Source organism: Silurus meridionalis, chromosome 13, assembly GCF_014805685.1.
Source record: "Silurus meridionalis isolate SWU-2019-XX chromosome 13, ASM1480568v1, whole genome shotgun sequence".
Taxonomy (NCBI): Eukaryota; Metazoa; Chordata; class Actinopteri; order Siluriformes; family Siluridae; genus Silurus; species Silurus meridionalis.
Window position 1 is genome coordinate 3284071 of NC_060896.1, and position 14363 is coordinate 3298433.

The 14363-nt window shown below is 37.6% G+C and overlaps 2 protein-coding genes across 2 annotated transcripts; both read right to left on the reverse strand.

Annotated features, from left to right (window-relative positions):
• Positions 1-1863: 1863 nt before the first annotated feature.
• Positions 1864-5933, reverse strand: LOC124395899 (extracellular calcium-sensing receptor-like). The gene is made up of 6 exons (XM_046864785.1): positions 5815-5933; positions 4885-4943; positions 4400-4479; positions 3125-3352; positions 2899-3022; positions 1864-2771 (listed from the first exon to the last, which is right to left on the reverse strand). The coding sequence occupies exons 1-6, from the start codon at positions 5931-5933 to the stop codon at positions 1864-1866; spliced, it is 1518 nt and encodes a 505-aa protein (XP_046720741.1).
• Positions 5934-8386: 2453 nt separating this feature from the next.
• On the reverse strand, positions 8387-11009 carry LOC124395900 (extracellular calcium-sensing receptor-like). Its single transcript, XM_046864786.1, is given in 5 exon segments — positions 8387-8777; positions 8779-9292; positions 9394-9517; positions 9609-9836; positions 10848-11009. Coding segments are annotated over 5 exon segments (1419 nt in total).
• Between the last annotated feature and the right edge of the window lie 3354 nt (positions 11010-14363).

The following is a 14363-nucleotide window of genomic DNA, read 5'->3' on the forward strand; positions in this document are numbered from 1 at the left end:
CTAAAGGATGCATACTTTAATGTATCCATTCTCCCTTCTCACAGGAAGTTCGAAGGGTTTTCACGGAGGGGCAATCCCCTCCATACTATCATGCGGCAAGCCCTACGTGCCTTAGATGTTTGGAGAAATTCCTGGTTCCTATCCAACAACACCTCAGTGGTCTCGTACATCAACCATCATTGCAATCTGCACTCTTGCCTCCTGTACAGGCTGGCATGCCAGATCCTCCTGTGGGCAAGGAAGCTGCTTTCCTTGAGAGCAGTGTACATCCTTAGACACCTGAACGTAGCAGCCTCATGTAGCAGGGTTTAAGTCGACCTGTTGATGTCCCTCTGGTCCCACTAAGTCTTGGCAATTGACGGGGTTATGCCTGTATGTCTTTCCCCCTGTCGCGCTGCTTCCCTGAAGTTCTAGAGAGAGTTCGCCAGGATGAATCCGTCTGCTCCTGGTGGCCCCAAGGTGGTTTGCGGACCTAATAGCCCTCCTCGAGCATCCTCCCTGGAGATTCCTCTCAAGAGGGATCTCCTCTCTCATGCAGGGGTTGCAATAATTCACCCCACCCAGAGTTGTGGAGGCTGTGGCCCCTGAGGGGGCACAGCTGCAAGCCTCTGGTCTCTCCACCGAGGTGGATTGCCTTGGTGGGGCAATCACTGGACAGAGACTTGTTGGTAACACATTTTCTCTGCAGCGCTGTGACCTAGAGTGCCTGAAGAAGACCTGGTCGTTGTGCTGGAGGCTCTTTCCGAACCCTCCTTTGAGCCATTGTGCAAGGCTTCTTGGAAACACCTCACTGTTAAAACTGTGTTCCTCTTAGGTATTTGCACTCCTAAGACAGTAGGAGATCTACAGGCCCTCTCAGTGGCCTCCTCTTTTTTTGGAGTTTACTCCAGGCATGGCCAGGGCCTTCTTGGAACAAGCAGACATTGAGCAGATGGATGATAAAAATGAGGAGGCCCCTCTGGAATGTTTCCTCCCTGGTCCGTTACATTGTGTGCTCATCATCTTGACATCAAGAAGCCGGTACAATGGGCCTTTACTATGTGTTGCTCTGTTTGTTGTTATTGGATTTATAAGACTCTGTTTTCAAACTTTGTTAATGCCTACTCTGTATTGCTCTGTTTGCCATTATCGGATGTATGGACTGTGTTTTTAGACTTTGCTTTCTCTGATTTCCTGCTAGTTTGGAGAATAAGAACATTTCTATGCTCTCCTGTGTTTTGTGTGCCTGTGGAACTGTGTTACTGTCCTTGCTTTTCTAAAGCATCAATAAAGACTTTAATTGCAGGCATACTGCATATAGGTCCCACTTGCCCATCGCTGATAGTTTCAGCTAAAATATAATGGTTAAGGTTTTATTTTTGGTAAGGAAAAACTTTATTAGATATTTTACCTTGTCAGCGTAATAATTAATGGATATATGCATGTGTAGTGTGTTAGATTACAGTGATTTGGAACAGGGCCCAGGTGCAAAATGTCACGGATTAAATAAACTTTATTTTCAATAAAGGTAAACCAAAAGATTAAAAAACATGGGTATTTCTTTATGCTCTTGTAATTATATTATCATCTAACCAAGCAGGGTATACATGGTGTAAGCTGAGGACAGGCATATTTTGACAAAAAATGCATAAAAAAACTCACAATGGTTATGTCAACATAATTAAAGAACTAATCACTAACCATATGCAAAAGATATTACAGTTTATTAATTGGAGTTATTAAAATAATAACAATAACATAATATTATTAAAATAATAAAGCTTTCATTTAAACTAAAGAATGTACTTTAAGTCTTTATACAGTTATTTCACAATGATGTAAAGGGAACTATAAAGAAGCTTTTATACTGGATATCTAAAAAGTTTATTTAGCAGGTGCTTTACCCATTATCTGCTTTTTAGTGTTTTTCTCTGGTTCCAATATGATTATATAACACTTTGGAACAAATATGCAGAACAATAACCCAAAGCTTGATGTTAAAATGGCAAAAATCTCCACAGCTACAGTGAATTTTCCAGGAGAGCTGACATAAGCTGGAATAAAGGTGATCCAAACTGCACAGAATATGAGTATACTAAATGTGATGAATTTTGCTTCATTGAAATTGTCAGGAAGCTTTCGTGCCAGAAAAGCCAAAATAAAACATAAAAGAGCCAGAAGTCCTATATAACCCAGCACAGCCCAGAAACCTATAGCTGAACCTACATTACACTCTAATATGATCTTTTCCTTGTAATACTTCATATTTTTGTAGGGAAAGGGAGGAGATATTGTTAACCAAAGTATACAAATGATGACCTGTACAAGAGTGAAGGCAAGTACACTGAGTCTCTGCTGTAGAGGCCCAAACCATTTCATGACATTACTACCTGGAAGTGTAGCTCTGAAGGCCATTAACACGACTACTGTTTTCCCCAGAACACAGGAGATACAGAGGACGAACGTGGTCCCAAAAGCTGTGTGGCGCAGCATACAGGACCATGCAGAAGGCTGACCAATGAATGTTATCGAACAGAGGAAACATAAAGTCAGAGAGAACAGGAGCAAGAAGCTCAGTTCAGAATTATTTGCTCTAACAATTGGTGTGTCCTTGTGTTTAAAAAAAATTACAGCAATGAAGATGGTGAAAGAAACTCCTAACAAAGAAAATGATACAAGGATGATTCCCATTATTTCCTCAAATGACAGGAATTCCACTAATTTTAAGACACAGGTAGTTTTTTTGTCATTAGACCACAGTTCAGGTGGACATCTGATGCAAGTTATGGAATCTGAAAGAGAAGCAAAATAAATAATAATTTAGTCAATTGCATTTGTATTACATAAGTTTACTGATTAAAGTTTGAAATATTTGATTAAATTGCGTGCATTATCAAAGCTAAGCACTTGTAATTATACCTGCTACATTACTGATTTCCCCCTCTGCACATGGTATACAATCAAAACAGCAGATTGGCCTTCCTTTCTGCACAGCCTTCCTGGTGCCTGGGGGGCAACTTGGACTGCACACGGAGACTGGCACCTGAGAAAATAAAATGTTATTCTATATAATTTTTGCTAATATGCTAATGCATTAATTGCACTAAATATTATCTTTTACTACAGTTAATTTAACATCATTTACCTGTGGTTTATTATGGGCCCAGGATATACTGATGTTGTTCAAAGATAGCTGATGGTGTGTTTGCAAAGAGCCATCATAGAAGCCGACTTTAACAAAAATTGTTTTACCATCTTTGTCTTGTTGCCAGTTCAACAGTTCATACCTTGCTGCAGGGTCTCCATTCTCATCAAAGTACACATCCTCTCCATTTGTTGTGGTAAAATAAAGTTTCTTCAACTCATTGACTACCTAAACAAACCATTCCAAACTCTTCAGTGACATACACACACACACACACACACACATATATATGTACATGGTTTTTCACCTTGATATATTGTCATATTTACCTGCAATGGCTGGTTATCTGTTATGTTTGCACATGCAAAAAACCCTTCTTTTGCACTCTCCCCTTTTGAACAGCTATATAGGTTATGTAGGGCATAAGCCACAGCATAAACAGCCTTGTAAACATTATTTGCAATTCGTAACTCTGAAACATCTGTATAAATGTTTTGAACTTGATTGAGACTTTCATTACCTTTGCACATTTGTTTCATTTCAGCATTTTCTTGTGTGGAAAGCTTACAATCAAAAATTGTCTCCCACACTTCTTTGTAAATTGCTACACCAGATGCTGGACTAAGTTTGGTCAGAAATTCATGAAGGCCATTGATTTGAGCTTTTGGAATAGCAAAGCCCATGGATCCGATTAGGAGGTGCTGCCATTGTGCAATAGCAGGGTTTAAACTAGAGATCCAGGACTCACTTCCAATCCACTGAAACCCAGTTATATTTTGTAAGGCCAGTTCTTTTAGAAGAACTCCAAGGTCAGAATATGAGATAAATGCTACAATAACTTTAGATGTTGAAGCCTTGATTATCTCAACTACTTTCAGAATTTTTTCTCGGGGGTCCGTCCTAAAGAATGCTTTTGAATACTCAACACAGATTCCTTCTTCTTTGGCTGCAATGATGAATTCATTTAGACCATTGTTCCCATAGTCATTATCACTGCATAGGGCTCCTACCCAGGTCCAGCCAAAATGCCTGACTAACTTAGCCAAAGCTCTGCTCTGGTAATAATCACTGGGAACAGTTCTGAAGAAAGATGGATATTTCATTCTGTTACTTAGGCATGCACATGTTGCAAAGTGACTGACCTGAAAAGCATAAAATAAAATGTTATTTATTTTGTACTTATTCTTCATTATTCAGAATTATCATAGTTTTCATTAAAGCATCAATATACCCATTCAGAACAAACAATTTTACACATAAATTATAAAGTCCTACCACTGGTATTTTCATAGGTCCCACAGTAGCAGCAATGGCAATTGTGGGGCTAGAAGATGTTTGTCCTATGATTGCTTGAACTGTATCAGGTGTAGAGCAAGACATTACAGATGTGTTAGCCCCATTTCCATTAACTAAAGAAAAGGAGGCTCTTGTGGTTATTTCTACTGATTCACAGGAATCATAAATTTTATAACCCAGTGTGAGTCCAGGTAGAATATCAGTTCTGTTGTTGATTTCCTCAATGGCAAATACCATAGTTTGTGCATTCTGAAATTCACGGAGGCTCAAACTATAGAAAGAGGCAAAGAAAAACTTATCTTTCCAGTAAATCACATAAGCATCAATACATTAATAAGATTGTAAATTTTGCAATTAATTTCAGATTCTCCCAATATACCCTCACCTTAAGCATTTTGGCTGCCAGGGCCCAGTTGTAAAGACATGTGTTGTCTGGTCCCATTTGACATGAATTGAAAAGATACCACCAATCAGTAAATCACCATCTTTGCTGAGTTGAGGTGGATTGGGCATGCCGAGTAAGCTGCAATGGGGATCAGATGCTGTCACCTGAGTGAATAAAAGCCATGTGTGCAGGAGCCTCATTCTCATCCCACCCTAAATACTATGACCAGAGTTTAAGCTTTTATATCTTCTAGCTCTTCGACCCACAAAGTCACTTGGGTGTGGGTGTCACCGCATTCTTTTCACTGCTTACTAGGAAGCATACATTTTGAATTTATACCACAATACAGTAAACAAATAGTTGTACAAAATTATATTTTCATAATTACTGGCCTAATGCACCTTTTCTTGATTTAGATCAGTTTTAGATATTTATAAACCTAGTAATAATGCACTGCATACAAAAATATTTACATCTGCTGATATGCTTAACAGCGAGAAATGTGATAGAATGGGTACGAATATGACAATGTCTTGGTACATAATTTAGTTTCACCATCACTCCTTAAACTTGTTGGCATTTAGACTTTCATCAAGCAGGGCCTTCCCTGTTGGAAAAAACATAGATCAAAAGAGTAGATGTCACAGATTTAAAATAGGTGTAGTACACAAAGTAAATTCTAATTCAGGAAGCATTTTTTTTTTACCTGATTACTCATTTAAGAAGGCAGAACCAGTTCCTAAAACTTGGTTTGTTATTAAGGTTATGAAAAAAAACTGACCCTAATAACAAACCTATATTCATTTATATTCATTCGTCTGCAACCGCAGTGGATCAGACAAATGGAATATTGTGACATGAGCACAGAATAAACATCGCACTTGCTCTTTTAATTCACGTTACAGTACAAACATGATTTGTACTTGATTGTGGGACTGTTCATATCTGCTGGGGACTAAAAAAAAGAAATATTCCAAGACCCCAAGCTACACCAACATCCAAATTATACCCTTTTCCTTCCAGGGTGGCCCACTCCAGACCCAGGTTCAAGTCTTCTGTTCCACTCCAGCTGCTGCTGCTGCCCCCACTGCAGTCTGCATTGCCACTTCCACTATTCTCTGATGTCATCTTGAGCACAAGTATTTAGTGGAGAAAAGTTTCTTACATGTTTTTGCAGCTACTTTTATGGTCAGAAATTGCTTTGCAGTATTCCCCAAGCTTTTCTGACTTTTTTTTTGTCATTTTCTGTATTTTGGACGGACAGCCTGTTCATCATAATTTGCCTGATATCCCCTATTTTCTCAACTTTTTCACTATGGCCTTAATAGTGCTCATTGTGTTCTATAGTACATCTAATGTTTTGTAAAGCTCTTATATCACTCTACTGATAAATACCTTTTAGAACTTTGATCAAGTGCAAGCTTTGTTAGATTTTTGCAGACCATGGCTACAGCAGATGAACCCTACAGGAACGCCTATCTTTATTTAGGATTGATCAAGCCCACTATTAAAAGCATGTAGCTGATAATTACACTATATTGGCCACTGTTTGCGGACATTTGGTCATAAGTATAGTATGTGCTTTTTAAGCATTGCATTCCATAGATTATACATTGTGCTTGTAAAGATGTGTGTTCATTTAGACATAAGGGTGTTGAAAAAGTCAGGTACTGATGTACTGTAGGTGAGGTGAGGAGGCCTGGGGTGCAGTCAGCATTCACATTCAGGTGCATCGTATTTAATAGGGTGGAAGTCTGAGATCTATAGCAGGAGATCTTCCACTCTAACCCATGCAAAGCATATCTTCATGGAATGTGCTTTGTGCACAGGGGCATTGTCATGCCAGACCAGATTTGTGTCTCCTAGTTCAAGTGAAAGGAAAATTTTATGCTACTGTATCCGAAGACACCCTGTGCAATTGAGGTGTCTTCAGCTTTGTGAAAACAGTTTGAGAAAAAAGCACATGTGGCTGGGAATGTCAGGTGTCCCAATACTTTCGTTCATATAGTGTATGTTTAAACATTGAGTTTAAATGTGATTAGTTCTTTTTAGATTAGAAAAGGTCTAGAAATCTGTGCAACTCAGTTATTGTTAATTAAGTTTATTTTTTATGAATTGTTTTTTTCTCAATCACAATTAATCTTGGTTCAGTTTTTACATTAAACTTTTAACAGGTGTGTAGAAATGTTATATTAATGTATGTGACTTGGTCCAATGTCTATTTTTTTAGATTCAGGTGGTGTTTAACAGAGTATGTGTTTTTGCTCTAATGGGGTGTCACCATCATTCATCATGTGAAAACACTCGACACAGTACCAAGTGTGGACAACTACTTATCTGTCTACTTGTGATTTGATGCAACTAAAAGAAGGTCTGAATAAATTGTGCCAAAGTTGACCTTGAACAATGTGCAATGTGAGTGGCCAATCCTCAAATGCAAAGAAGACATGAGGACAAAGAGAAACATCTACAGTTCCCTTAACTGTTAACTTAACTGGGGAGCCCCATAAGAACATCAAAATGAACAACATATTTAATTATGTCTCAATAGGAAGACAATGTGTATGCATTTTATTTGCTCCGTAAACTTCTTTTGGTTGATTAAAAGTACCAAAGGGGCAAGTAGGAAAACATTACTTGTTTTGCTGGTAATTGCTCCTAGTGGGCCTGGAGTGCACTCAGAATAGCAGCCAGTCTTCTTTCGGAACAACTTCCCTAGTACCTGGGGGATGGCTCTTGCAGCACACACTTGCACCTGCCACACATGAGGGAAAATGATTTCTGCAATAACAATAATAAAGTGTAATGTGACATGTTTTCATATGTTTTTTGTTTGTTGTGAAATTATCTGTCACCTGAGTGTTAAACACTTAATCGGGAACTCATATCTGACACAAAATCACGTTTTTTTATTTAAACCCAAAATGACCTTATTATAAAACTTGCCTTTTGGGTAGTTTGCATCATATTAGCAGATGAGCTTTTTATGGGCCTTCACAGATTTATCAGTGCCAGTTCACTACAGGCCTGTAACCTGCTGTCTGATGCTATTTTCTGTGTGACACAAGAGCCATGAACACTGATTCAATTGAAAGCATCCATTATTTTGTTTATTATTTAGTTCTCTTACTATGTATTTCCATGATATATGTGGCAAATCTATTTATTTATTTGCTTGAGAATTGTTCTAAAAAAAAAGTTATGTATACACAGATGAATAGAACACTTGTTAAAGTGTACTTTATACTTTATATTGAAATTATCAATGTGGCATAATAATAATTTCATAGTGTAAGTACATTTAGGTTAATTTAAAATTTAAACAGATTACAGAAAAACTGGATAATAGGTAAAATATACATTACAATCAGCCAGTATTTGTATTACAAATTTTAAAGTTTTACAGAGGTACAGCAAATTTTATTTAGTGTAATGATTACAATACAATATTTAACTATTGAAATTTTCTATGTGTAAGATGTAGACAAACATAACTAAAAGAAAAATACGATTTTGCTTCAAAGGTTATGTAACAATGAATGCATGAAAGTTACAGTTTATTTTTGAAGTTTGAATTTAAATCATTTAGCAGGTGCTTTACCCATCATCTGCTTTTTAGTGTTTTTCTCTGGCTTCAGTATAATTATATAACACTTTGGGACAAATATGCAGAAAAGTAAACCAAAGCTTGAAGCCAAAATGGCAAAAATCTCCACAGCTACAGTGAATTTTCCAGGAGAGCTGACATAAGCTGGAATAAAGGTGATCCAAACTGCACAGAATATCAGCATGCTAAAAGTGATGAATTTGGCTTCATTGAAATTGTCAGGTAGCTTCCGGGCCAGAAAAGCCAAAATAAAACATAAAAGAGCCAGAAGTCCTATATAACCCAGCACAGCCCAGAAACCTATAGCTGAACCTACATTACACTCTAATATGATCTTTTCCTTGTAGTAGTTCATATTCATGTAGGAAAGGAGGAGATATTGTTAACCAAAGTATACAAATGATGACCTGTACAAGAGTGAAGGCAACTACACTGAGTCTCTGCTGTAGAGGCCCAAACCATTTCATAACATTACTACCTGGAAGTGTAGCTCTGAAGGCCATTAACACGACTACTGTTTTCCCCAGAACACAGGAGATACAGAGTACAAAGGTGATCCCAAAAGCTGTGTGGCGCAGCATACAGGACCACTCAGAGGGCTGAGCAATGAATGTTATTGAACAGAGGAAACATAAAGTCAGAGAGAACAGGAGCAAGAAGCTCAGTTCAGAATTATTTGCTCTAACAATTGGTGTGTCCTTGTGTTTAAAAAAAATTACAGCAATGAAGATGGTGAAAGAAACTCCTAACAAAGAAAACGATACAAGGATGATTCCCATTATTTCCTCAAATGACAGGAATTCCACCAGCTTTAACACACAGGCAGTTTTCTTGTCATTAGACCACAGTTCAGGTGGGCAACTGATGCAAGTAATAGAATCTAAAGAAAGAAAAAGAATTAAATCAGCGATTGCCATGCTTGCGACTGGATTGTTTATAAGATGATACATAAAAATAAAAGCAAATAATTTTTCTTTATACCTGTTATATTACTGATTTCCCCCTCCGCACATGGTATACAGTCAAAGCAGCAGATTGGCCTTCCTTTCTGCACAGCTTTCCTGGTGCCTGGGGGGCAACTTGGACTACACACAGAGACTGGCACCTAAAAAACATTTTTATTGTGTATGTGCTTTCATAACATTCTAAAATATTTATGGTACATATTGTCTGTTTATTTAGATGAAACCATTTACCTGTGGTTTATTATGGGCCCAGGATATACTGATGTTGTTAAAAGACAGCTGACGGTGTTTTTGCAACGAACCATCATAAAAGCCGACTTTAACAAATATTGTTTTACCATCTTTGTCTTGTTGCCAGTTCAACATTTCATACCTCGCTGCTGGGTCTCCATTCTCATCAAAGTACACATCCTCTCCATTTGTAGTAATGAAATGTATCCTTTTCAACTCATTGAGTACCTGAGAAAATCATTGGACAATAATCACTAGCAAATATAAGTACATACATTTAACCAGACTGTTCTGATACACTTACCTGCCAGGGTTTTACATCTGTTATGTTTTTACATGCACTTAGATTTTGTGGTCCACCGCCCAACTTTGAACAACCGTATCTATTATGCAGGGAATAAGCCACAGCATAAACAGCCTTGTAAACATTATTTGCAAGTCGTAACTCTGAAACATCTGTATAAAGGTTTTGAACTTGAGCAAGACTTTCATTGCCTTTGCAAATTTGTTTTACATTAGTATTGTTTTTTAGGGGAAAGTTGCATTCAAATAATGTTTCCCACAACTCTTTGTAAATTGCTACACCAGATGTTGGATTAAGTTTGGTCAGAAATTCATGTAGGCCATTTATTTGAGCTTTTGGAATAGCAAAACCCAAAGATCCTTTTATAATATGCTGCCATTGAACATTGGCTGGGTTTAAATCAGAAATCCAGGACTCACTTCCAATCCACTGAAATCCCGTCATGTTTTGTAAGGCCATTTCCTTTAAAAGAACTCCGATGTCAGAATATGCCACAAATGCTACAATAACTTTGGAGGTTGATGATTTTATAACCTCAACTACTTTCAGAATCTTTTCTCGGGGGTCCGTCCTAAAGAATGCTTTGGTGTACTCAACACAGATTCCCTCTTCCTTGGCTGCAATGATGAATTCATTTATGCCATTGTTCCCATAGTCATTATCACTGCATAGGGCTCCCACCCATGTCCAACCAAAATACTGAACCAACTTAGCCAAAGCTCTGCTCTGGTAGTAATCATTGGGAACAGTCCTGAAGAAAGACGGATATTTCCTCCTGTCACTTAGACATGCACATGTTGCAAAGTGACTGACCTGTAATACAAATATTTATTCTGTATTATACTTTTAGTATTAGACATATTTATAATTCACCATTAAAGGTGGAAGCATAAGAGGTTTTTTAACCATTTTACACACACAAAAAAAGGTCTTACCACTGGTATATTTAAAGGTCCCACAGTAGCAGCAATGGCAATAGCAGAGCTCGATGATGTTTGTCCTATGATTGCCTGAACTGTATCAGGTATGGAGCAAGTGATAATAGATTTATTTCCTTCATTTCCATTAACTAAGGACAAAGTGGCTCTTGTGGTCATTTCTATTGATGAACATGAATCATAGATTTTATATCCCAATTTGACTCCAGGAAGAATATCGGTTCTGTTGTTGATTTCCTCAATGGCAAATACCATTGTTTGTGCATTCTGAAATTCACGAAGACTTAAACTAGAAGAACGAGAAAACAAACACTCATGTCTTTTAAATGAGCACCAAAGCAGTAATACATTTCATGAAATACTTTGAAATATTATTTGATCAAATTCTGAAATAATATTGATACGAATTGACCGAACAGATTTTAAACTAACTTAAACTCATCTTATGTGCCTCACCTTATACATTTTGGTTGCTGAGGCCCAGTTGTAAATAATTGTACAGTCTGGTCAACTTTGACGTGGAATGAAAAGATACCGCCAATCATAACATCTCCGTCTTCACTGAGCTGAGGAGGATTATTCAGCCCTAGTCGGTTGCAAGGAGGATCAGCTGCTCTCACCTGAGTGAATAAAAACCATGTGTGCAGGAACCTCATTCTTATCTTATCCCACCCTAAATCTCATCACCAATGTTTGGGCTTTTATATAACTCTTCCACTCACAAATCGACTTGGGTGTTGGCTTAACAAGCGCATTACCTCATTATTTTACCATGTTTACTATAAGGCAAATATTTGTTTTGTCTTCGACTGTGATGCAAATCTATTAACATATACTTGTAGTATTTACTTGTGTAACTCTTTCCTCACAAAAACTCTGCACCAACTAGCCAAAAGTGCTTTGCTGAATATCCTGCAGGTATACACAGGATTTTGTTGGTTAATGCTGATAGTACACATTGGAAACAAGATGTGTGATTTTGACTATAACATGATTTCTAGTGTTAGACAGGCTGGTATCAATATTTCTCTAACTGTTGATCACTGTTTATAGAATGTACTTGAATAAAACAACCAAAATAAACGTGCATTATGGAAGACACTGCCTGTTTCCTGCCTGGTACTGTAACAGTCTCATCTCGATGAGATCCTGCACCATTGTTGCATTGCAGCAATGATGGAAAAGAATAATTGAGTATTGTTGCTGACATTGTGCATCCCTTCCTGGCCAACATTGCCCCATTGCATTGGCATGATAATGCACCATATCAACAAAGCAAAAGTTGTTTCAACCTGATCTCATGAAAATGAGAGCGAGTTCAGTGACCATTTACGGGATCTTTAAAGAGCATCTTAAAAACCTGCCGAATTTGCATGATGTAATCATGTAAATATGGTTCAATATGATGATTTTATTTTAGACATTTTGTGGAATACATGCAAGGAACTGGTCTGTACTGAAAGCAAAAGGATCTACTTAAAATTCAGATAGTGTTCCAAAGAAAGTGTTCAGTGAATAAATATTCTGAAAATACTGTTCTTTTTTAATGCTGATTTACTTTATATACATGCAGATCCTATCCACCTGGTTACACATGTTTTTTAAGAGGCTGGTAATGAAGGTCTCACATATCATTTACTAGGCAGCCCATTAAGTGACCTATGGACTGCTGTAGTAATCTGTCTCTGGACCAGAGGTTAACAAGTTCAAATCCCAGCACCACCAAGCTGACAGTGCTGGGCCTTTGAGCAAAACCATGAACCTGTAACTGCTCAGCTGTACGTTGCTCTGGATTAGGGTGTTTTAATATTACATGTTAAATATTAATATATAACATATATTCCAGGATGAGTAATTCTTTGTGAAATCAATGGTGTTTTGGAGGCCTTTACAGACTGGGAAGCAATCTTTGAAAACACTACATGCTAGTTAAGAAACTAAAGCTGAAAACAAGCTTGTTTCTACAAAAACACAATAATCCAAAACATATCTCAAAATCTACCATGAATTACTAAAAGAAATGCAACCTGAAGTTTTTAGAAAAAGGAGAAACCTTTATTTGTTAAATACACAATATGGTACAATGCAATGCTCTTCTTCACACATTCCATTTGTTAGTAAGGGGTTGTTTAAGTCAGCCATGGTTTTCTAGAAGCTGTTGACCTTAACAGTCCAAATTTATACAATTTAGACTAGGTGACCTAAGACTCTACAGGCTTTTATAGAATCTAGATCTAAGCTTTGAATGGCTTATTTGTTTGTCAATTTTTTTAAACCATTTCTTTTGTTGACTTGGACTTGAGTTTTGGTTGATATAATGCTAGAAGATGAAGTTTTGCTTCATCATTAATTGTCTTACAGAGGTCTGAATATTTTGTGGCACAATAAATTGGTATTAAGAGCTATTCATAAACCCTTCTATCCTGACTCCTAGTTATGGAAGTGAAGTCTTATAGCATGATGCTGCCACAATGAGTATAGTGTTTTTTTGGCAAATAAAAGCTCATCTAGAATCAAGTTTGAATCTAGATCTGCAACTGCACAAACACATCAAGGCCTAACATATACTTCCTTGACTATGACCCTGCACTCTGTATTTTGCGTTCAGATTGCAGGAAAGTCATGAGGCCACAGAGATCTGGAGCAACTAACATGCATCTATCCTTTGTTCAGAAATGGCCTGGTTCTCCACAGACCTGGCCAGGCTCAGTTTCAACTTAATGTGACTCTGGCAAACCGGTTGAGCCTGAAAAAATAAATAAGTCAGGGTAGAGCAGTGTTTGGGTGGACCCACATGCACTGACCATTTCAGGCTCCTGTAAAGGTGGTAGTGGAGGGAGGAGTTCTGGATGTGTACAGGAGGGCAATCGTGTCCAAGTTGACACAAGTGAGGCAGGAGGTCCTCTGCCAGATGCATGGCCTGAGCGAGTGAGTCAGGTTGGTCGTTGTGGATTTACACTGATGTTCCAACATGTGTAAATGACTATCCATCTATCAGTCCACTTTAATTGAATCGCCTGAGATGGCAGTCTATATGGGGTCAATGTTAAAAAAAAAAAAACAGATGTTAAAAAAAAGATTTGTAATTATTTATTTGATTTGAACTATATCATTCGCCAGTTGGTTGTACCATGTATGGCCAGAAGGAAAATGCACTTGTTTTGTCAGTAATTGACCCCGGGTGGACTAGTATGCAGTCATAAGAGCATCAGTCTTTTTTTTACCAACAGCTTTTGTGGTACCTGAGGGACAGCTTTCAGAGCACACAGACACTAACACCTGCCACACACAAGGGAATGCTGTTCCTGCAATAACAATTATAAACTGTAATGTGACATGTTTTTACATGTTTATTGTGCCGGTTTGTGAAATGATGTCACCTGTGCTTTAAAATCCTCGCTTGGGAAGTTAGATTGAATTTAAAATATATCTTTTGTCAGCCATGTGCCCAAGTGACTTTTTAATAAACCTTTATTCCTTAGGGAATTTTTCATTATAGTAACAGATGACAAG

Excerpts from the sequence above, each read along its gene's own strand:
- LOC124395899 (XM_046864785.1), bottom strand. The coding sequence starts at position 5,933 with ATGACATCAGAGAATAGTGGAAGTGGCAATGCAGACTGCAGTGGGGGC. Across the intron at positions 4,944-5,814 it reads GCCACCCTGGAAGGAAAAGG|CTTACTCGGCATGCCCAATC; the intron begins GTATAATTTGGA and ends TCCCCATTGCAG. Across the intron at positions 4,480-4,884 it reads TGGTGATTTACTGATTGGTG|TTCAAGCAATCATAGGACAA; the intron begins GTATCTTTTCAA and ends CACCTGATACAG.